Here is a 26,106-nt window from a genome sequence, read left to right on the forward strand (position 1 = left end):
GTTGGACTGATGAATGGGACACACGCGGCCGCGTCTCCGCTCTCCTCTTTAACCTTGTCCCTCTGCATCCGTCACGGTGACGTACGGCGGGACGGACAGCCGCTAGGTCGAACAGACCTCCTCCCACCTCCACCAAAACACATATCGCTACCGCGGAGTTACTTGTTTGGGTGGCCTCGCCTCTCACCAACCGAAGCTCCTTTTAAAGCTGTCACGATGCATTACAGTGATGATCAGTGTAAGGCTTTTAAACAGAATGACTTAAGTCACCTTGCCTCGGAATGGATTATTTCAAGACGAGCGTTCATTTTGTAAATATACAGTTTGCTGCAGTATATTTACTCGATTGCTTTTGTTTTTTTGGATGTTCTGAATGTCGGTGTTACTCCTCTGCTTCTCTTTCTCATCCATGTGTTAACCTATAGAGATGAAAAACGATATGCTGGTGGAACTTGACATTTATTTGGTGTGATCAGCACATGATTAATGGGACGCTAATGGGATTAAAGGGAGTGTTCTAATTAATGGGAGTGCTGTGGTCTCATACAAATGGCAATGGGAAAGGGGGAAAAGGAACACGGTAATAATCTTGCTAGCTTGGGGATGGCTGAAGGCAAATCAACTGCTAACTCAAATAAAAATGAACCGTATACTTATGCACTCACCAGAAACCATAGATGGAGATACAGCACTAACTCAACACTGAACTCCAGACTCCAGAGTGCATTGGATCATTTGTGCCTAAATAACTATATCTTTCATGTATAGTATTGAAACTCAATATTTTGACAGTTAATCGAAGCAAGAAATGCATTATAATGATTCTGTCTGTAGCCTTACTGCAAATGAAGATAATAAGGTATGCTCAGACTTAGTTCATATTATAAAAAAATGTTGTTCTAAATCTTTTCCACCTCTACGTTTCCTTACGGGAACTTACCTCTGCCCACTTATTCTAACTAATTGGGCAGTTTAATTTTGTTTGATATGGACCAAACAGGCAAACACATAAACAAGCATCTATTCTGAGTACCTAACCTAATACAAGTGATGATTATGTACGTCGTGCCAATTTCCCTTAATCTGGCCAATGTCTCATAGAACCCAGGGCTGCACCAAGTTTCCATAACAACGGAGAACCAAGAATACATTGGCTCATTGGCTTTGAGAGTCCGGAATATGGGCGAGACTGCACTCCACATAGTCAGCATAAAAACAAGCTGTCTGACTCAGTTTAGCTTTGACAAATCTGCCCCGTCTATGGTTTCCTCTGTTAGATCCCCCCGACAGTCACATAGTCAAGTGGCAACTAACTAGCCCACATTTCTGGTAAAAAAAAAAAAAAAACAAGACCACAATGAGAAATTGAATCAATGTTTAATGCTTAGTCAGGCTTTTTAGCATGCGTCTGTGTGTGGGTGTCACAATTATGAATTGCAGTCTATTCAGGGCTCTCTAAATTACTCTAAAAATCTTTAAAATATGAGGGAAGCTAAACCACTTTCCCTGTAAGTAAAGGGTGCTTAATGTGGGGTATTGTAAGTATGGGCATGATGTATCTACCTCGAGGACTCCATGTGACAGATTGAGTCAATGCTTCCCTGGGAGGGAAAGGGCTTACCTGCATTCGAGAATATTGAATATTTTGAATGTTTCATTTGGAGGTGAGGTGTATTACAAAAAACAGCCAGTGTTTGTTTTGTCAGTTGGACCTGTCTTCCAGTCCCCAGTGTACATCTACTGTATGGTGACACACAGTATAAACTAGCGTGTGCCTAAAATAGTCAGGTAAACGTTTAGCAGCTGCATTGTGGGATACACTGCAGTATTGTGAGTGAAAAAGATATGGATGACATGAGTACAGTGGTTGTGTTGGTACAGTGGTTAGGGTACAACAGAGCTGAAAAGAGAGCTGAAAGTTTCCACATAGGCCACTGCTACTGTACCCTTGAGTAAGGTATCAGCCTGAAGTGCTTTTTCTGTCAATGCTAAGCTGCTTAATTGAATACAGGCTTTCATCCTGGTTATGTGTGCAAAGAAAATTCTGTATTAAGGTGGATGGCTTGTGGTGATGGTTATAAAAACCTGAATCTGACTCTCTTACTATTTTTAAAACATCACAAAGGAAACTACCTGGTCCACAAAAATATGCCCTTTCTTTCTTACACACAAAAGCAAAATGTACAATTAACTGCACCATACATCTTGTCTTGGAATAATGGGATGAGTGTTTTTCACTTCCAAAATAGCTGACAAAGGCTTTGACTCAGTGTTAAAGTAATCAATGGTAAATAAAGACTATTGCCTCGTACATAGATTCATACACTGAGAGAAGTATTGAGTATTTATATAAAACATATGGAAAATAAGATACAGAGATAACATTCTGTAGGTGGAACTGCTCTGAATCACCTCTTCAGTGCAGTTCAATGACATGTATAATATAAATGCAGATAATATTTTTTATGTAAATATGAATCTTTAAATATGAAGATTGGAACTGTGAATTTTTATATTTTTAATAAATATAAATATATATACATCTATACACACGGAGACACAGGCACACACACAAACAGACACACACAGACACACACGCACACACAAACACACACAGAGCCGCTGTCAAGAGGTTTCAAGCCCTGGAGGGGGGGTGGAGGGCAATAGACCATGAACTATCATTGCCCCGGGCCTGGGAATAATACAATTATTTTCCTCTGCACACACACATGCGCCTGCACATGCACAGACACACACAGTTGATGTACTATATACTATATACAGTATACATCTGTTCATTCTAGCCACCATGTACTCAATCATAACATTTGTCAATCTGTCAAACATTTCTAGCATTAGATAAGCATACATTCAGTGATCACTTTATTAGGTAGACCTGAACACCAGCTAGTTAATGTCAATATTTGATCAGCCAGTCATGTGGCAGCAACTAAATGCATAATAGCATGCAGCTGTGGTCAAGAGGTTCAGATGTTTTTCAGACCAAATATCAGAATGAGGAAGAAATGTGATCTCAGTTATTTTGACCATGGAATGATTGTTGGTGCCAGACAGGGTGGTTTGAGTATCTGAGAAACTGCAAAAATGGTGCAAAGAGAATGGTGCGAAAAACCAAAAACATCCAGGGAGCAGCAGTTCTGCAGGCAGAATCACGTTGTTAATGAGATCAGAGGAGAAGGGCTAGACTGGTCGAAGCTGAAGGTGACAGTAATGCAAATAAGCACACATTACCATAGTGGTATGCAGAAAAGCATCTTTGAACACACAACTAGTCAAACCTCAAAGTGGATAGGCGACAGCAGCAGAAGACTTAATAAGTCAAAAAAATAAGTCTAATAAATAACTAATAAAGTGCTCACTGAGTGTATGTCCAGGCTCAATGCCAATACAGGAAATAAAATGAAATATTATATTATTTATATATACATGCTAAATTGCTCATTTTTTATTGAATTGACTGCATCAATGGGTGAAAGCTTGTTTATTGTGGTTGCCACTTTCAGTGATCGAGTGGATGTTCTTGTAATGCCTGGTGCACTCTACCGGACTCTTAAGAGCTATTTTGCCAAGCACGTTCCTGCCAAACCATGAGTACTTGACAAATCCATGTCGAAATGAGCTCATTACTAGGTTTTTAGCCAATCAACTCTGAAGAATGACATGCTCAAAATATGGGAACATGTCATGAAACTATAACCATTTAGATTTTGAACATCATTTTGGACTAAATATAAGATGTAAACTTTAATACAAAATACAAATATTTAATCTCACAACCTTCTTAAGCACTTTCGGTTCAAGCGCATGATTTTCCATGATGCAGGGGCATAAATGTTTAGGCCTTATTTATGCAAGTATGCAGGTGCAGCAATATGTTTAATTAATGAAATGTAATTAGATGATCATTTCCTTATTAATGACATTTAATTGGACTTAATCAATGAGACTTCATCATGTTCAATTTAATTTAATACACTGTCATTCCAAATCATATTCAAATAAAGTTTTTTATGAGTAGATATATTGTATTTTAGCATTATTTAATCTCAATATAGACTATACAAAAATGAGTAGACTATGAGGCCGCTCCATGTTTTATTATAAGCATGAATAGAAAGCGAATGCATACTGTGGATGCTAGCGGTATCTTGAAGCGGTTCTGCTGGAAAAGAGTGGTCTAGATCGGTCGTAACTTAAGAGTGAACTAAAGACACTTACATTATGAATATATATTTTACAAGGGATTTAAAGATGTTCTTAGCATGAAGTGGGTTTCGGGAAACCCACCCCAGGTCAACCTCAACTACGGAATCTCCCTTAATTGTCAAGAGGGACGAACCAGGCCAAAATCAGCCAGGCTTTAGTGTGCACCAGGAATTAGCTGGGAACATAAACCACCCGTTGTTATTCATTTGGAAATCATGTTGGAAAAGTATAACAAAAAATAAACCGAGCACCATTGATCATCCCTTTGTGCAGTTTATTGATATGCCCTTTGGAAATTCACATTTTCAAAGAATAGTTTTGGTCATTGTATGGAATGAAAAATTATAAACATTGAACTGAACTTGAAGGATTTGCTAATGGTGATAAATTATAAACAAAAACTGCGTATAAACACAATAAATTAAGCACTATGCAATTATTATTTATAAATTAAACGTTTAGTAATTTAGAGAGCCCTTATCTGATTGAAGGAGAAAATGTAAGTACAACATTGTTTGATGGGATTTCATTTCTGTACTATAACACTGTGACCACATGGACCCCACTGAATCCATGTGAAAGATTTAGAACAATCCAAGACCTATACCTGCATATATGATTTCTTGATTGTGTTTTATCCAAATTCTTCCAGGTCAATCACATGCTCAATTGCTGATAGCTAATTTTACTGATTCATCTCGCAAAAGTTATTTTATTACTATATGTTTGTGCAACCAGGTAGCAACCAACATAGGTAGCTACATATACAGTTACATATGCATTTGAAAGTAAATTAATTAAAGGCAAATAAGCGCTAAAATGAACATACTTGATTAGAAATCAAGATTTCACTTGAGGGTCTTTAGTAAATCAGCCCTATTTTATTTCTGATTATATGACCTCACGCATGGTGATTGTGGGAACCGTTTACCATTCCCTTTGTATGCACAGTGACTAAACGAAATATTTTTGGAATTGGAACGTGCGTTATCCGAATTACGTGGCGTATGGAAATTCTCCCTGTCCATCGCCATTGGACACGGTCTCGAGCACAAACACAGCGGGGAGAAAGCGCTGGCAAACAATGGCCGGCAGATTTAAGTGAAGCCAGTTTGACATGTAGTCTGTGCATTCCCCCCTTTCTCTGATATACTGCATTTCTGAGTGCATTCTGCTAACCCACCTTTGCCTCCCGTGACGGAGTATGCATTGCAACCCCATCCCTCTCCTTTTTTTCTTTTCTGTGCATTGCCTCCTCTCCTGCCCGCTCTGGCGTTTTTGACAAAAAAAGACAAAGTGCATCCCTTCTCCCGCCGCTCCTGCCTCTCGTATGTTGGCCCTGATCTTCCCTGCCACACACTTAGACATGCCAAAGTGTTGGCAGGTGTATTCAATAACCTAGCTGTGCTTCTTTGTTTTTTTCCCCCATTTTTTTTTTTCGCAATGCGAAGCAGCACATGAGTACTTGCTGTTAGAATATGATGTGTTTAATAATGATCTTCTTTTTATTAGACCCACAAGGCTCCAAATCGGAAGCTTCACACAAGAAAGGTACTTTTTTCATTCATCCTGGCGTGTGAGGCTGCAGCAGGAGGCAATCTGCACTCAAGCCCTTTTTAGCAAATGTGCATATAATGTATATGAAGTGTTTAGACTGAGAGGAACTGTGCTCGAATGAAGCCAATGTGTGTGTGAAACAGAAACAATGTCGGGTGCCTGAAAAGAACTGCAATGTAGGGGAGAGCAGCAATATGTCCAGCGTCAGCACTTTAAGTTTTACTGAGACGTGAATGTGGAAAGAAATTTTGGAATACTGCTCATTATCCTAGTCATAAGTCATAGACGTAATTTTGTGCTGCTAAGCCTTCTTTCAACCATAGAGGAAACAGTGGAAGTGTATCTCTCTCTGATGTGTCGAAAAAGTGCACTTTGAGCATAACTTTTTACCCTGTTCATAAATTTTGCTGAAATTTAATTTAGTAATGAAAATCCTGGCATCTGCTCCCAGACTGACATTTGCGTGGTGAGACAGAGAGGTTCACTGAGCAAGCAATCTCATTACAAAAATCAATTGAGTAAACAGTAAAGATGAAGAAAACACTGGAGAATTTGACTGGAAGATGTCGATGCATATTGATATGATTCCATGAACATGTGAGTTCCCCTGTGAAAGAAACAGGGCTGTTCACTCAAAGCGAAGTTATTATTTCAACATTTTTTTGTGCCAGAAACGGATGGATTTCTATAAGTTAGCAGCTTGGACATCCTACAGAGGGTGAACTTGGCATTTATTCTGTGCAAGAGTTTGCCAGGCAGAGCGATGATTAATTCCAGCTCGACAGCCTTGCAGGTGATGTCATGTACTGCTGATCGCTCACCATAAGGTCCAGAACCAAAAATAAAGTGCGGCAGGCCCTTCAAGCCTTCAAATATAATGTAATATTTAAGGTGAAAATGTTGAACTTTCTCTAGCTTTGCACTTCATCCCCAGAATCTTATTAAAAACTGTAACCCTGTAAAAGTGAGCCATATAAATGCCACCACTGTTAATGAAGCTTATGTGTCCTCGATCCAATATTCCAAAGTTGTGGAGTAAGAATAGGAAGAGGCATCATGTAACAGTTGGATATTGTTTACCCTTCAGTCAAATACAGAGAAATGTTCATTTCAGCTGCATGCAGTGGAGGAAATGAAATGTGAAAACAGTGAATAATTTACAAGATGCTAAATAATATTTAATTTGTTTGGTCTGATACATATGAGTAATTTGAGAAGCTGATGCAGTGTTGGGGAATCATTTTTGTGCTACAGCAGTCGCTGTACTGTGCTTTTAGCCCTGTGTATTTCTTTTCTTCTTCTTCTTCTGGGACAAATTTTCTTTGTTTGTTTGTTTTTTTTACATTAACTCCTGAATTCAAGATGGCAAGAAATTATTTTTTTCTTGCTGTAGTTCTCAAATAATATATTTCTCATTCTCCACCCTCTTTCTCCGAAGGATGTGTTCACACCTAGTTTGTTTGACTGATTTGAATTAAAGTCTGGTTTGATTTGTTTGAAGCAGTAGGTGAAAGCTCGAACAGCAATCCCATTGTATCAGCATGCTAAAGCAAACCAAGCCCTCCGCTGGGGTATGACCCTGATCATTTGGTATTGCTGAAAGAAAATACACTTATCTGACAAACAAAACAAACAGTGTCCTTGGTATCTGTATTCTCCATAATACATAGGATATAATTCTGCACCAATATTATACAGTGTATATCCCAGACGATTTGAATTCATAAGGGTTTCTTATCCAGCTTACCGTACTCCTTACCTTACAACTTCACAGGGACTAGCTCAAAATAAGGAGTGCTGAAGCACTCAGGAGCAAAACTCACTGTTTACTGAATTGGGGGAAAAGGATGTCTTAATTTTAAATTGCATCATGATACAAATTTTAATTAAATAGCATGGAAATGATTAAACATACATAGGTAGTCATGATCTTAAAATAAGACATACAATTTAGAGCAAAAAACCCAAAGACACTTTGTGATGCTTGGCCAAAGCTGCGTCCAAAGCTAAGTATCCTTACTGTCTTGGGTATGACACAGATGTAGTGACTGAGACAGATACACATCACACTGGCATACACTTATAGCACACAGACAGCAGAGTCAGGCTAAATCACTGTTTTTCACTAATACGCTCTGCTTGGAAGTGCTCGCCAGAGAGATAAAGTAAGATACTCATGACACATGACGCAATGTGATCAGTCGTATAGGACCAAAGCCAGATGTAGACTCTGAGCTTCATTAAACTATGCGTCATTTTTTATATGTATAAAAATAAATAATATATTATAAATACGTACATATTTTTTTAATTTGAGAGCACATTTTGTGACATCCAAGTCTTACTGCCTCTAGCATTTTCAAATTATTATTGATAAAGATTTTTTTAAACAGGTGTGTTCTAACTATTCAGATAAGAAAAGTATAATTTTATTCAAGCTGATATCATTAATATTCTTGCGATGCTAAAAGAATTTGCACAGCAGCTATAAAGAATGCCATTCTTTATGTACACTGCTTACCAGTATTTAATATACTAAACAAATATCAATATCAGAAGTAAATATATTGTAATTTGATCTAATACAGATGCATGTTTGAAGCACATTAAGCTTGCATTGATTCAAACATGCATCAGGATCTGTATTAGAAAGGCTTCCTAAATATTTACTGTCCATGGCCCATTGCAGTCCTTACAAAGGAACAGTAATGGTAATTCTTATGTTTTATTATTTTTTTTCTATTTGTTGTTTTCTATTTGTTCATTAGACTGGTATTCCCAATCATAACCGCAGCTCCTGTCCCAATTCTATGATGTCCTTGGTCAATTCAGGATGGCACTCACTAGCACACACGTCCTTCAAAATATAGAACCTGCCCGTTCAACCAGCCCATTAGCTGCAGTCCTTGAGCTATCCTGTACAGTTATTACAGAGGAGGGCTTCACACTGCAATCAAGTTATTCTCTCAACCCAAAACAATGTCATTTAATGGAATCCCTGTGAGACCTACATACAGCACAGCATATCTTCATTGCTAGTCCATTGATGTGGCAAGGGATCATCCTGTGCCAAATAATTACTGCTGTCAAGTGACAAAAAACTACTTTTTAATGAAGCCACCCTGATAGATGCAAGTGATGTAGCTACAGTATGTTGTGGATAAGGCGTGTGTATTTACTTAAAGGGGAGCCTTTGTAAAATACTTGCAGTAACAAAATAAATCAAAGTAGAAAGCGGAAAATGTCCAGTGCGTTCACTTTATGGTTTGTGATTCAGAGCAAGCCAAATAACATATGTGCCTGCCATAGAAATTAAATTCAGTTCAGTGGTGCACGTGCCCTCTCTCCACGTCTTGTTGTTGGAGGGGCTGTTTATCAGCATGTTCTCTACAAGTGTAAATGAATTGCTCAGTGCTCACATTAGTAATCTTTATCTATGTGATATAATTTAGTGATTTATATGTAATATACAGTATGTAATATTAAAACTGTGAAGAGACAGCTCATACTGTTAGCTACCATTATTCATGTTACTTACTGTATCCTGTAGGTTAGCAGCTATAGACTGTAAAAATAATTCCTGTAAAATTACACTAAATTACTGGCAGCACAGTGCCTTGTAAATTACTGCTTTTACAATACATTTGCTGTAATCCAGATTTACAGAACGTGTCAAAGAAAGAAAAATGTATACTGTATAAAATTATATACTACAGCAAATGACTGGATGCAGCCATTAACTATAAATTGCACATGTCTCGTACTGCTTCCTCAATTCTCAGATACAGCACAATGGTATACTTTACGGATTATGCATTTTAAACCTTTATTAGACTGTTTTCATGTCAAACTGACATAAAGCTATGACATTTAACTAGCCTACTGTGTTTAGCAACTGTCAACTTGTGTTTCATATTTTATACACCATTTAATGTATTTTAAATTCGAATTTGAATGAATGTTTGAATAATGATATTTCACTACAAATACACATTTTAAAAACAAAGATATGACAACATTATAGTCACTACTAGACCTGTGTCTATATTGTCTACCTGTAGAAAATTTTGCAAAAAAATCTATTTAGTCCAACCAATGCTAGAAAGGTGAAAAAGTAGACCACATCGTAAAGTTCATAAAAAACTGGCCTTTCTTTCAGGCTGGTGTCATTCAGTACAATGACCAATTCAAAGGCTTTGCTAAGCCTTTAAGAAGTATCTCCCTTGAATGTGCACCCAAAACTTTCCTTTCTGAATGATACATTTATTTACTTTTTCATTGTGGACCCTCAATTTGCATATTCAAACGTGTAAGTACTTCATTTGTATCCTCAAATAACTCATTGTAACCCACTATTCATTCATTTTAACTCTTTGAAGAAATCCTTCATTTAACAAGTCTTTATCCTCACATTTATACTTGAAGGTATAACATACATGTTTAAAATGAATCTGTGGATATTAATTACCAAATTTACATGGGGGAGATGACTTAGAAGGAGGAATTTCATTCAATAGTGCATTCTTCTTTTCAGGCTCCATAAAATTGAAATGGAGAAAAATAAACACTGCTTATTTCATTGCCTCATTCTAGATCTTTCTGGGCAGAAATAAACCTTGGGTAAAATGCTTGCTATGTTATGTTTGCATTACTATAGCACAGTAGTCAAATGCTTTTCAGAAAATGATGTTACTGTAAGCTAGAATCCAACTTTGCACCTGAATACTACTGTATGTGCTACTCTAGCACTATTGAATGCAAATTGCCCTCCCCCCAAATTCCTCTGGCAATACTTTATTTGTCTTTTAGTTGTCTGGAAAACTTTAGCTCATTATAAACAATTTTATCATAACCCTGGGTGTTCTTTTCAAGCCAGAGTCAGGTCACTGAAATGTTTCACAAGTTCACACCGACTTTTTCCTCCATTTGACACCAACAGCAGTTTTCTTGTCTACATGATTTATACCCACTGTAAAGAGTGAAACTGCATGTATTAAATAGGTGAGAACACAATGCATAGGCTGCCTGTCAGCCTGAGCATGTTCTAAAGAGAAATTTGAGAGCATATAAAATGCAAAAATCTGTGTTTAAAAAAAAGCAATATGAACCCAATAGAATTTGGCTGGCATGTATAGCAGCGGCAAATAAACTAAGCAAATAAACCAGAATACTGTTACACATTAATTCAAGGTTCATTTTACTTGTCTAAATTGAAGCAACCCTACGTCAACCTACTCAACCCGACACAAAACATTTTTTTTAGAGTGCAAGACGTGAATTCAGTATCAAAGTGTTGTGACTGTCTCACAGAGCAAGTTGGTAACAGACAATACTGGCCTTGATTGACCTCTTCAGCCCGCCTTGTTACATCTTTGAAATTGTGGCATACAGTAATGCAGTCCATAAAATCAGTAAGGTTTGAAAATCAAAACAGCATTGTTAAAACATGGCTGAATAACTCTCTGTGCTAGCAAATTAGAGGCAAGCTATTTAATCCCCATGTTGTCAATTCCTAGCTCTGCAGAGCAACAGTCTTGAGGGTTTTTGAATCTTAAAAACTGTTTAAAATGTATAATCAATCAGTTCATTCTTTAATGGGAATAACTGCTGAGGTTTAAAATATACATGGCTGTTTTATTGGAGCTTGAAGTTCACATGGTGTATATGCACCCTTAATGTTAGATGAGAACAATGTTGAGTCAGTTTCTGTCCTTTGTAAAATAACTCTAGATGATTGACCAGATGTCAAACTTAAAGGTGTTCACTGGAAAACAGACAGCTGCAACTTTACCCTATTGCAAATATTCATCATATTCTGTTACAACATGTTAGTGTACAATGTGTACACAAGTAGTATTATGTTCCATTAGCTACAAGGCATTCTTATAGCTAATGGCACTTAATGATACCCATATTCATTAGATAGCCACTAGATCTTGCATGCTAGCTAATTGGAACACTGGCTGGTAAACAAATGTTAGATAAATTGATTGTGCATGGGTACCTAATGAGCTTGGCATCAAACAGACAGCTAGTTCGTTTAGAAGCTATACTGTATACTATCTGATGAAGGGTATTGTTCGGCAACGTATTTTATTGACATTGATATATGCCTATAAACTGCGTATCTTTTTCAATTCAAATTGTAAACTTTTCGAGATGCTATAACTATCTAATATAACATATCCTTTGTATGTCTCAGATGTCTCAAAATGTATTGACTTAACCCTTGTGTAGTCTTAACATTCTGTTTACTCCCCTTGTCCTAAGCATCAAAAATGACCCGCAGACAATCTTTGTGCCCTGGTGGTGTACAGCTTTCATAGAAATATGAACAAAGGCGAAATTTCACTTTTTCTGATGTTTCACTTTTTCGGATCAAAATTCAAGTTGAAAAACGATAATTTAGGGGGTTTCTATGCTGTTAAACATAGTAGCGGGTAATTTTTTACCCTTTAGACAACACAAGGGTTCATTAAAATAACTATTTTGTAAGAGAATGCACACACAGCATTTTTGCACTGTTACCAGTAAATATTCCATGTACAGTTTATTGTACCTACCTGTCAGTCAGCGTTTGAGGTCTTAGCAGTTGAGAAGTCACTGTGGGGGCTGCAGTCTAATATTTGCCTTGTCTAAGTACAGTATAATGGTTAGGGAACTCAGTTTGGAACTCAAAGGTTGTATATTTGCTTACAGGCTTAGGGACTGTAAGCAAACTTGTACCCCTGATTTGCTGATTATCCAACATAAAAGGATTATACAGTGACTTCAGAAAGAATTCAGACCCCTTCACTTTTTGCAGACTTTATAGTGTTGTATATAGATTTACAAAGTGAAAACTTTAGAATTTTGCTAATTCATTATTTATATAAGTATGAATGCCGACATGTAATTAAAGCATTTATGGGCATGGAGTGCATAACCTGGAGAGCAAGCTATGTCTTGAGCTTTTGTAATTTGTAAAAGCTTGATATTATAGGTTGTTTAGGCAAATGTAAAGCAATGGACGGATGTGTGAAAATATCCAGTATATACAATGCATAGGATGACTTGCTTCAGTATGCGGCACAATAGAACCAATTATGACTGTGGTTTTTGTTATGCTTGTTTCTCCATTGGCTAATCCACTTTGTTGTTTTACTGCTGTAGGCCTTGTCCATCCCTTTGTCTTGGCAGCAGGGAAAGGTACAATTAGCCAAACAGTTTGCTCAAGCTTGATGCATCACAGGCCAGATTAACAAATGGTTTTAGGACATGCATACAAATTCAAACTACAATGTGGACAAAATAAAACTTTTTTGCAGTTGTTAGAAAAGTAAATCACTTCATGTTCTAACCTATATTTTGTATTCAGTTTTAAATTGAAAATGGTATTTTACACATCCTTACTGTCCAACACACCATAAAGTTTATAGTTGCTGAATTTAGCAAATGAAAAAAGACACAGTTTGCACATTTATTTTAGATTAAAGGTGATGGAAACTAATGTTTATTTGGAGAGATGTAGACTCCTTTACTATAGCTACAATGCACTTTATCCTTTATCCGCATGGAATAATATTTTAAGGAAACATTCATTAGATTTCTTCCCCTTTTTATAGGAGCGGAGAGACCTTTGTCTTTGAGCTCAGGTCACTGGAGAGCTGATATAAGTCACTTCAGGACTGAGCACTTATGTGCACAGATGATTATTATTTTCTAAGCTGTATCGATTGTACCACATAGCAGTAGTAAAGTACCACATATTCCCATTGTCTCGATATGTTAGAACTGATGTTGTTGGTTCATATCTTCGACTAATTTATGTCATGCTTAGTGCCACATTCTTTTTATTTTTTTCATTTTCTTTTGCAAAATGCACCTCTATAGCTAATCCAGTGTAATCAAGCCCCGGTCACCTCTTCTCAATTCCTTATTCCATGCCATGGCCCTGGTATCGATTTACGTCTTTCTCCAGTCACACTCCTCCAAGGCTGTCATGTCACCCTATCAGTCACCGGCCGCCCGAGGGGAGGGAAAGGAGCCTGGTAATTTAGCAGTCTGCCATTACTTATGGGCGCACGGAACAGCCGGCTCGCTGTCTCTTGCTGCGGCTGTCTGACAGCACATTCGGGTGCCTTCACTCCCATACCGCCGCTGTACTTTACCGCCCTTTCACCACACAGCGAGGTGCATTCTTACCATGCAGATGCTGTATTAGCTTTGAGTCAGCCTCCGAATGCCAAGAAAAAGCCGTTTAGCGATTCCCTCTGTCTGAGGTCTGTGAAAAATGTGAGAGCTATAGTTATGTGTGTAGAACCTGAGGCTATCGAGATAATGGTGCTTTTTAACAGCTTGATCATTTGATGGTTTTATTTTTGTTTTTTCCACTTATACTGGGGACTGCTAGCAAAGATGTTCATTTTCATAAGGTATCTTTTTTGAATGTCTTGTCAGATCGTTTCAGATATGAGGATAACAGAGGCTATTTATTTAGTAACTTTTTTTTGCCAGATTACCTTATATAGAGCAAATTCAATTATAATGCAGATCTGTCAAGAATATATGATACTAGACAGAAGTGTACTTTAATTTTAATTAGAATATATAACACTTCTTAAAATAAAAATAGAGGCACAGTGGGCATCACCACATTACTTCTGCATATAACTAAAACTATGCTGCCACATTCTTCTCCCTTGAGGCGTCCCCATTGCATGCAGGTAGGCTATATAGCTGTTACATAGTACTTCTCTAATTGGGCAGCCACATGTAAAGAATCGGTTGCTTTTGTTTGTGTTTGTTTGCACTACGGTTTCCTTCACTTGCTGTGAGGTGGTCACGTGGTCAGGACTCTTTGAACACCGTTGCTATAAACGCTTTCCTCAAGCCTGCGCGTAATTAGTGACCCTGTGCATTCATGGCTGAAATCGGAGAGCGCGGAGCAATGACACAACTGCCCGAGAGCGAGGCTTTCGCGGTAATGAAGCGTAACGTTGTATTTGCTATTGAGTGTATGGAGATTGCGCGCCTACAGTGGACTTTGATGTACTCGAGTGCTCAACACGACAAGAGAATTACACTAGCGCACGGCGACGTTGTAGAAGCTTACACTGCTGCTCTTTTTTCAGCTTCACTAATCCCTAAGAAAGCAAACAGTTCTGTTGACCTTTGGAGATCAAAGCTGTCTATCCGGTCTGTTTTCTCCGTTTGTTCGGATGCAATTTTTAGACATGGTATAATTTGCCGGCTTTATCTCATTAAATCCATTAATAAATATGTACTTTTGCAAATCTTTTACTATACGTCACTTTGCTGAGAAATATAGATATTTCATTTTAAAGAAAATGAAACTCAATTTAGCCAATTATACTGGATAGGGAAGTGCACAATTAATGTATACAATTGAATATGCTAATTTCATTGGGGAAAAATATTCTTATGTCATAGAAATAACAATCCAATTAAACAAGTTTGCATTTGGCTATAAACATTATGTTTCATAATTTAGAATATAATTGTTTAAAAAGCGTGAGAAATAAAGAAGAATAGCATTGTGTCTGTCTTTTGAAGGTTACCGTGAATACATTGCACCGATTCATCTCACCCATTCTCTTGTACCCTCCTGAGCCAAACTGTGATTAAATTGCTTCAGAAAGCTACAGAAAATTGGAAAAAAGGAAAGAAATATGTCAGAAGCTTCTCTTGGCAATCACTTTTGCTTATAGCCCCAGTTTTAGCCAGGAGGACAGATTGGGTGAAAGGGAACATCAGGCTCATGGATAATAAGGAACACTAGTAATTAATTTGTATACGTGTATATTTGTATATGATTAATATATATAAATGTAACAACATATTCACTGGGCTATGCTCCAAAATTACTCATTCAAGAATTCCAATGCCGAAACATCAAATGTGTAGGTTGTTTCATAATAATTTGAATACTACATAAAAATGTATTAGGAATTGCATACATTGCTTCTTTTCATGTTAAGTGTCCTAGTGAACTAGTTTCAACAGTCCTACACCTACTAAAATGGTTTCATAAGCATCTTGCAAGGGCATTCATATGCTTTATTATATGTCAAAGAATTTATACAGAACCTGACATTACACTAATTTGAGTTTGTATTGATCAGCAGAGCCAAATTAAAACAAAGTTTATGTCGAAGACAATGTATTAGCATAACTGACAAATTATTTATAGAATGCGTAACCACACAGAAGAGAAAATAATTCTTTGATTTAAGCAAAATCAAAATAGCATTAATGCTAACTGTTGTTTATGCAGGTAAATGTACACAAGCTCAGTTGTTTAGCATTGGAAGGAAATCTGTCTCACACTTGTTTACCACTGGGCCTGATGCATGGCCAGGCTATTGCTGCATTTGTATCGTCAGTGGTGGCAGAGTAAGCTTTGGCTCACTTTTCTATCCAGCTTGCAGGTATAAAATTAATCTAACCCTACCTCTCTAAGAATTTGCGGAATATATATCAGCACAATAAAAAGGAGTTATGGTGGTAACTTCGACTTATAGGTATAGGCTGAGAATTATAAATATTTAATGTTTTGGAGTCATTGTAGTTGTGCTGAAGGCAGCTGTATTGTGAATCCATTCAATATAATGTAATTTCTGATTTATTTAACAGAATTCCCTTACTTCCCCCTCACCTCCCTCAAGGTACATTGAGCTTTGTTTAGTGATAAATCAGTTTCTGCATCGCATTGGATGAAAGCATTAAGATGCAACACACTGAGATGCTGTATATCGAATTGTAAACTCAAACAGAATCAAAACAATAAAGATGAGGCTACTATGAAATATTGAACCGACTTCAGCAATATGGATTCTTTAGCATGGCTTTAGGTAAAGACAAATATACACTCGGAATTCCAAATGATCTATTTTCAGGGCATGCCTAGCATTCTTCTGTGCTATGAAAATACTACATTGCGAAACTGTGCATCATTAAAACATATTAAACATAGTTTCACACAACAAGTTCAGTAGATAACAAAGCTGTCCTAATGATTCAATAAATAAAATAAATTCTCAATGTTGCAGCACGGCAATGTTCATCTCTGCACTGATGCATCAGTGTTTGAGGACAGTGTACTAAAGAATTTGTTCTAAATTGATATTGACTGCATCAGGGCTTTGACTCAAGCAAATTAAAAGGACATAAAGGCCACAGAGAAGCTACTTGGGGACAAATAAGTGTTCTAAAATAAATTTATAACATAATGAATATTTTGTTCCTTCTGAAATGTGTGACAGCGGTGTCATAGAAATAGTCCCTTGTGCTTCCTGATTTTATATTTTCACTGGGGATGGGTGGTGCATAATTTTACTTGATTATGATCTTTTTTTAACATAGAAAGTCGCTCCCACTCAACTCCTGAAGTGCCAGATGGATGAAACTGCATTATCAGCGATAATAAATCATGACCAACATCTATTAGTCCTGTGTTATCTGAGCAGTGGTAGAGCAGAGACATTAAGTTTTCATTTGCAAGGGGAAGAGGAGCGGACTGTGCAAACAGCCCTATTTTCCTGGCTTTGTTTGCGAGGGACATGGATTGCGTTGCATAAACATATACAGTCCGTGTGATGAGTCACCCTGCTATGATAGCTAATGAGCACAGCATCTTAGTTTTACTCCTTTCTGTTCTTCTTACGCTCTGTTCCTCTCTGCGAGGAACGTGAAGAGAAAGGCAGTGGCTGGGAGGACATTTGATTTCTCGGCCCGTGCGTCAGACTCTGCATGGGAAGCCAGGGAAAAAGGAGAAATGATTGCATTCGCTTACCCGTCATCCTCCGAAGGGAGCGATGTTAACGTCGCTGTCCAGAATAGCAATGCACAAAATCCCATTTGTTCAGGGGAGATATCTATAAAATGTTTTTTGATCTTTTTTTTTCTTTTTTACGAATCCCTCTGTAATCATTATTTGAACTACATGAGTACGTACACATATAATTCAAATGGAAATATGTTTGGTGAGATTAAAATTCATATTTTGTTTGGGATTATTTGGATCTACTAATTTTAAAAGAATTACACTGGAAACCTAACATAATTAGCTGGTTAGAATTATCCGGTTTTGGATTTTATACCTACAGTTTTCATGTTGCCACCAAAACCTGTTCTTAGGCCTGAGAAAGAGGATTCAACGCTATTATGTTGATTCCCATGGATCTCTTTAAAAGGTCAGCTGTGATCTCTGCTTCAGCCTGTCATGATTAACATATTGGTTGTCCTTATTAGCCTTAGTGCTGAAAAATATGGTATACACAATCTGGCCGTGGTTCTCAAGTTCAATCTTGGGGGACCCCTGTGTATGTGGGTTTTCATTCCAACCACGCTCCCAGAATTTGAACAAGCTTTGTTTTGTTTTTTATTATTCGTCTTTTCATGTTTGAAGAGATTATGTACCCTCTTAAGCCACATTATGTCAGAAAAAGCTGGCATTTATACAAGAAATGAAATTCCTATATTCAAATTGTGCTATATTGCAAATGATTGCCGAAAGTGAAGCAAAAAATTATGTAATAATAATAATAATCCTAATTATTATTATTATTATTATTATTATTATTATTTTAACTGATCAAATTAAAGGCTAATGTGAATCAGCAGGCTCTTAATTGGTGAAAGTGTAGACACATGGCCACTAAAATGCATCATTTAGTAGATGAATAATTCATCGACAAAGCAAATGATAATGGACCAAACCTGCTTCATGTTAACACGTTTATGGAAAAGATGTTTGAAAGGACTTACAAATGTTCAACCTTAATTGAGCAAGAGGAGGAAGGAGAGCCAGCATACAAAGGGGTTCCCTAGGAACAAACACTGATCTGGAGCTCCCATAAGGATTGGGAATCTGCTCAGACATTTCAGGTGTTCAATAAAGCTATTCCACAGGCTTTGGGATATCACTAATGATGAAGCTATGCCAAAATATGTCATTATTTCCCTCATTTGTCCATTTCAGAGGTTAAACTTGGTTTTTGGTCTGATGTATGTGTATGAACGTGAATTTTGAATGACGCATGTCTTCCTCTGTAATATTGTAAATATTGTACTTTGACACAGTCAAATACATTTGCCCATTTTTAAACAAAAAGCACACAACAATTGGAACTTTCTTGTGTCAGTTTTGCCTTCACCATGATGAATTTTCCAAATGGCTGACTTTTCTGACTTAATTCAAAATGAGTGTTGGTCTCAAAGTAATCACATTTTCCTTCTTATTACAAACTAATTTAAGATCCACAACTGTAGAGTCATCCAGCTGCATAAATGTTTAATCCATCCTTGAGACATTCATCTGAAAAATACCATGGTGTGTCAAGTGCAGCACGGGAGAACATAGCACATGTTATGCAAAGATACATTTATTTATGTTATATGAAAATATCATATTTAAATATTTACGTTCTTCAAAATACGGTATATCTTTTAAACTTTGTATAACACACTACAGATGTTGTTATTTTCTTAGCCATTGAACTAATTTCCCAGGAATGGTTTTGTTTCTGTGATCACACTGTAAAATGTTCAGTGTTATATCAACTCTTACAAATGGTCCCTATTAGACACATACAGTATGCCCTCTTTTGAAGTTGAGTTAACCCTGGGCATTGTACTGTGCATGTGTACTGTTTCAGTAGTTACGGCACCACTGATTTCACCTGTCGATACATAATTGAATCAATTAAAAATGTACATTATAAAGGGATCATGTGCCTTATGGATCATTAAGTAAGGGATCATGTAAAGTGAGTGACAGAATGATGCAGGCCTGATGAAAAGCAAAGATGATTTAATCAATGATGGGTAATGTTGAAACAAATGACAAGCTTGCTATAAACTGTCCTGTTTTGAACGAGGGTACTTGGCAAAATAAATGTTTAAATTGATTGCATTATACATATTTTAACATGTGTAGCTTCCACCACAAAAAATGCAATGGCTTCTAGCTGTCATAAACAACCTTGCTCAATGTTTTTACTTTCTGTAGTTCACACTATTTACAAAAATGTTATTAAGCATTTCGATTTACAGTATTGTGAAGTGTTATGTTGTCATGATAAAGGAGTTATTTTTGGATGTAGTTGGCCAGGTTTGGAGTGATAGCTGTTCTTAGATTTGCGTTTAATATTTTCCTTTCCTTCTTTCCAGGTTTTTTCCTATGTCACCTAGTTAACTGTAATACTTGACTAGGATACTTGAATGCTTTAAATGCAGATGGATATTATCTGATATGAAACAGCAGTCATAATAAAACAGTCATTATACAAGGCACAATGACGGCTCATTGATCAATCAAAATGGAGTATCCAGCAAAGCTGTGGTATAAAGAAAATTAAATCATTCCTTGATCTAACTCATTAAAAGTTGTTTGACGTGCATAATGGAGATTTATCTTTGATGGTATGCAGTAATTTCTGATTGAATGTTGCACTGAAAAGGGTGAATCACCACACAATAGACAATAAAGTGTCTTTTTAGGAACAATGAGAAATTGCAATTATGGTTTGAAAAAACTGCAAATATAGTGGGTTCCCGGGACCGAGTTTGACAGTGTATTTCTGTTAGATTAAATAATGGCCCTGTTTTTATAATCTTAGGATTTTTCATTTTTTTGTCTTTTTACAGGTCCCCCTGTAAATGTAACCTGCAACATATTTATTAACAGTTTTGGGTCCATTGCTGAAACAACAATGGTGAGTGAAACTACATTTCAAACCTATCAACAATGCAGTCTCATGAAATTCTCTCCTGACAACTACGGTTCATATTTTTATGTGAAACATCCATCCTGCTGCTAAAACAAGTATGTTGTAATCATTAATTGTTATACGAATACATTCATTTTGATACAAATTGCTGATTCTTTATATCTGGCAGTGAAACTGCATACACAGTTTTTGAGACACAAATGTTGTCACAAATATTCCATTGTAGTCCATTTGCACTGTTATTGTAGTGTACCTGTATTGGTCATGCAAGGACTTGGCATTTCCCCCCAAGCTTTCAGGTCGCTGAGTCCTCTTAACCTCACCTGGCAGGCTGATAGCTCTTCAATTTCAGCCTGCCAGAGAAATATCCCCTCAACTGGATAGAAATGCTCATATTCAATATGGGAAATTGCTGAACCAAGAAATAGCTAATAGCTGGATTGACAAATCACAGGGTTGCCTGAATTAGAGTGTAGGCAGTATTTCAGAAAATAAATAAATCCAGTGTTCCTCTAAACAGAGACTACCATCAAACTATTTCCACTGAGTCCATTTAAATATGTTTCAGCTCCAAATTGCACATTGAACAAATGTGCTTTATTGCTGGAATGTGATGAATACTAGCTCAACCCAACCTAGTCAGTGGTGCAACTCAGTAAAAGAACCGTCAACATAACTGTCTATTTTTGCTTTCGTCTTAGTGACTGGGTTTTGTTGTAGCAGTGCCCAATATCTGAATTTGCCTGCACCTGAATTGAGAGAGTCCAATCAATTACTGTAACATGCTATTGTCACAGATATGGTCACAATGCAAGGGATGCAAGGATCCATGGGAGACTTCCTTGAACTTGAACAGATAGGATGTGTCTATACACTTCAGAATTAATTTTGCTACTAACCTCAGCAGTTATCATCAATGAAGATATGTGAGCCAATAACAATGTGTTGAGGTGATATGCTTTGGATCTTGGGCAGTTTCTTCTCTCCATACTTTGCTCTTTCCATCACTCTGATATACGTTGATCTTTGTCTCATCTGTCCACAAGACCTTTTTCTAGAACTGTGATTGCTCTTTTAAGTACTTATTGCCAAACTGTAAGCCATCCTGTTTTTGTGGCTAGCCAGTGGTTTACATCTTGCAGTGCAGCCTCTGTATTTCTGTCCATGAAGTCTTCTGCAGACAGTGGTCATTGACAAATCCACACCTGACTCCTGAAGAGTGTTCCTGATCTGTCAGACAGGTGTTTGGGTTTTTTCTGTATTATGGAGCATATTCTTCTGTCATCGGCTGTGGAGGTCTTCCTTGGCCTGCCAGTCCCTTTGCGATTAGTAGGTTCACCAGTGCTCTTGTTCTTCTTAATTATGTTCCAAACAGATTATTTTGGTAAGCCTGATGTCTCTAACTGTTGTATTATTGCTTCTCAGTCTCATAATGGCTTCTTTGACTTTCATTGGCACAACTTTGGCCCTTGTGTTGTTAAACAGCAATAATAGTGATTGAAGGACTTGAAGAAAGACTAGGTGCTCAGAGCTTTCTCATACCTGCATTAAGGAGGCAATTAAACACACCTGAGCAATTACAAACATCTGTGTAATTGTTCATTTCCCAAACATTATGGTGATCTGAAAACTGGGGACTGTGTATAAACAGCTGTAATTTCTACATGGTGAAGCCAAAACCATTTAATAAAACCTCAGTGTGCACTTTAACCACATGTTAATTGTGTGATTCCAAATCTAAAATTGTGGCAAATCAGAAGCGAGTGACGACATAATGGGTCTTTGTTACAAACATTACGGAGGGCACTGTAGAGACTGTATATTTGTTAACACAAATATTTAATCGGCCAATCATGTGGCAGCAAACCAATGCATAAAAGCATGCAGACATGGTCAAGAGGTTGTCTACAGAAGAGCATCTCTGAACACACAACACATTGAACGTGTGGTGGATGGATGGCAGCAGAATACCACACTGAGTTGCACTCCTGTCGGCTTCAAAACTGGACAGAATCTGGCAAGATTGGAAAAACATCCTATTAAGAAATATAATTTTAATTTTTGAACCACCTATGCATTAAATGGAACTGAGGAGCCTATGCATCTAAGAGATATGAAGAAAGAGAGGTCTCGTCAGCTCTGTAATTGCAGGGCCTGATAGGCTAAGGAAGACCGCAAAATCTGACGCGCACTTTAACCACATGTGATTATTTTTACTACAAATCTCAAACTGTGGAGTACAGAATCAAATAAACAAATGATGGGTCTTTGTCCTAGACGTGATGGTGGGGACTGTATATACACACTGTTGGACCACCTGCTAAACATACTGCTGGTCCTAGGCATGCCGCCAAAACAGCTCTGACCCACTGAGGCATGGACTCTACAAGACCTCTGAAGGTGCCTTGTGGTATCTGGCACCAAGACTTGCAATTTGTGAGGTGGAGTCACTGTAGATCAGATTTGCTCCAGCACATCCCGCAGATGCTCCATGGGATTGAGATCTGGGGAATTTAGAGGCCAGGGCAACAACTTGTACTCATCATCATGTTCCTCAAAACATTCCCAAACTATTTTCAGCAGTGTGGCAGGGCACATTATCCTACTGAAAGTGGCCACTCAAATCGGGGTATAATGTTGCCATGAAGGGGTGTACCTGGTCTGCACTAATGTTTAAGGTGGCACTTGTCAAATTGTCTTCCACATGAACGCCCAGACCCAGGGTTTTCCAGCAGGACATTGCCTGCCTCATTGGACCAGGCAACCTTCTTCCATTGTTCCAAGGTCCAGTTCCAATGCTCGTGTGCCCATTGTAGGCGCGTTCAACAGTGGACAGATTAGACTAAGCAGGAGTTAATCCTCCCCTGGAGCAATGCAGGGTTAAGGGCCTTGCTCAAGGGCCCAATGGCTGTGCGGCTCTTATTGTGGCGACACAGGATTAGTCACCATTGCTGACCAGGAGCACCCCACAAGCTTCCTGTTTCGGAGATGTCTCCAAACTCATTGGATGGTGCTTCATCATACAGCAAGACGATGATCCCAAACATACTGTTAAGGCAACAAAGGAGTTTTTTAAAGCTAAAACCTGGACAATTCTTTACTAGCCAAGTTATTCACCTGATCTCCAACAGAGCATGTGTTTCATATGCAGAAGAGAAAACAGCTCAGTCGTCTCAGTCATTTCTCTTGCATCCAAAATGTTGAGAACCAACTGTTGGTTCACCATTTAATATATACCAGACCTTGACATGCTCCATTGTTACAAGATCACTGTTATTTGCTTCATCTGTGAGTTGTCATAATGTTTTGTCTCACCAGTATATACAGTACATTCTGTAAATATACTGTGTACAGTACCAGTCAAAAGTTTGGACACACCTTGCCTTTTTCTGGATTTTTTGATTAATGTTTTATTTCTACTGTTTGTAATCAAACAATTCCTATGTGGTTGAGCTTTTATTAAACCACATTTTATATTTTGGTTTCATCATGTAGTAATTATAACAATTTTAATACGTAGCCCCTCCATTTCAATGTTTGAGACAAATTAACATAATGCCAAATAAAATAGCCATGTTTTGTACTTGGTTGAATATGCATTGCATACCTAATGTCTGTGACCTATCAACATCGTCAGTGACTGGATATCTTATTTTCAGGTTGTCTTACAAGTGATACTATAGCTCTCTGCATTTGAATTGATCTCTATAGGAATTGGGGATGGGACTAAATTCAGCTGTAAATTATGCTGATTCAGTATGGAACACATCTGTTGGCTAAATGGCTTTAAGTCATCAAGGGTCCTCGGCATCAAACCAGCCTCAAACAACCATGCTCTCCCAGCTATACAGTAAATACTTCAAGGTTTGTTTCTGCTGAATACTTCTTCCATTGAGTTCAACAGGATACTTAGTCAGGAGAAATGTCCCTTGTCATATCTACAGCATTTATGGCAGTAGCATGGTGGTTTGAGACTCATCTGATACCTTGGGCCTGATACCTTGATGACTTAATGCCATTTAGCCAACAAATGTATTCCATACTGTTTTGGCATAATTTACAGCTGAATCTAATGTAAATTCATATTTTTTTCCTGGCAAGGATGACAGCCATCAGTCTTTTCCTATCATTTGTAAGAAGGTTAGAGAACACATTTGGAGGGATTTTTGACCTTTACTCTACGCAGAATCTTTGATAACCTTGCCTGTTCAGTTCAAACCACATGTTTCTTCATGGGATTTATGTCTGGAGACTAAGATGGCCATTGCAGAACATGGTTGTTGTTTTTACTTAACCATTTATGTGTGGATTTTAATATATGATCGGTGTTATTGTCCTGCTGGACAATATACCTACGACCAAGACTCAGCTTCCAAGCAGAGGCAACCAGATCTTCTGCCAAGATTTCCTGATACTTTGTTGAATTCACTGTGTCATTGGTCTTAAATAGCCAAACATGCTGATGGTGTACATGGCCAAAACGTTAATTTTGTCTCATCTGACCATAGCACTATCTTCCTGTCATAATTCCAAAGAGGTTTGGCAAACTGAAGATACTTGGTTTGTTTATTGTGCTTAGTAAGGGCTGTCTTCATGCCACCCTTCGAAAGAGTTTGCTGGTATGGAGGTGCTATTTTATGTTTTATTTTTTTACTTGTTGACCCCAAGGCACGACCAATATTCTTAAAATGTGATCCTTGGGTTACTTATGGCCGCCTTCACCATCTTCCTTATCGTCTGTGGGGATAATGCACTTGCATCCTCTTCCTGGCTTGCAACCATTCCATATGTTTTATGCCTTTTTATTATTGCCAGTGGTATGTTTACCTGTTTATGTATTTTTTTATGCCCATTATCCGACTTATGATGGTCAATTACCATCTGTGTCTTCTGAATTGACGATTCTTTTACTTTTCCCATGCTGATTATTGACAAAAGGAATTTGCATGCTTTTTTATACTCTTTTTTTAAGATATTTTTTAGGCCTTTTTCAGCTTTATTTGACAGTATATAGTATAGAGAGACAGGAAGAATGGGAGCGCGACAAATGTCAGACGGTCGGATTCGAACCGCCGACGTCGCGGCTCGCAATGAGCATGCGGTCAGTGCTCTACAGGCTGCTCCACTGAGACACCCATACTCTTTTTATACTCTAGTAAAACAGGAAGTGATGAAATGACACAATATAGTTCCTTTAGACTAAGAATAACTAAACAAAAGTAAAATTGTATTGGCAATTTCACTTTGTTTGATTGTTGTTATAAAAATTGTTTGGGGGCGCCAATAATTTTAGCACCTGTGGGTTTCAGAAAAAATTGGATTATTCAATAAAAGGCATTGAAATATGAGTGTATTGAATGTATTGAAATAGAAGTGTATACACTCAGTGAGCACTTTATTAGGTATTTTTCTGCTGTAGCCTATTCTCTTAGTGGTTTGATGCACCGTGTATTCAGAGATGCTCTTCGGTAATGCATGTTTATTTGCATTACTGCCACCTTCCTGTCAGCTTCGACCAGTCTGGCCCTTCTCCTCTGACCTCTCTGATTAACAATGTGTTTTTACCCGCAGAACTGCTGCTCACTGGATG

General features: G+C 37.6%; 1 protein-coding gene across 2 annotated transcripts in view; it reads left to right on the plus strand.

The window, feature by feature from the left end:
• glra1 (glycine receptor, alpha 1) overlaps nucleotides 1–26,106 on the plus strand; it is a 60,843-nt gene that overhangs the window by 10,627 nt on the left and 24,110 nt on the right. Inside the window, exons 3-4 of one of the 2 annotated variants that reach the window (XM_061235425.1) lie at nucleotides 5,740–5,778; nucleotides 20,434–20,501. In XM_061235425.1, the coding sequence (XP_061091409.1) occupies nucleotides 5,740–5,778; nucleotides 20,434–20,501 (107 nt within the window). The remainder of the gene's footprint in view (nucleotides 1–5,739; nucleotides 5,779–20,433; nucleotides 20,502–26,106) is intronic. The other variant, XM_061235426.1, reaches the window with a different exon arrangement.

Source organism: Conger conger, chromosome 3 (assembly GCF_963514075.1).
Source record: "Conger conger chromosome 3, fConCon1.1, whole genome shotgun sequence".
Lineage (NCBI taxonomy): Eukaryota > Metazoa > Chordata > Actinopteri > Anguilliformes > Congridae > Conger > Conger conger.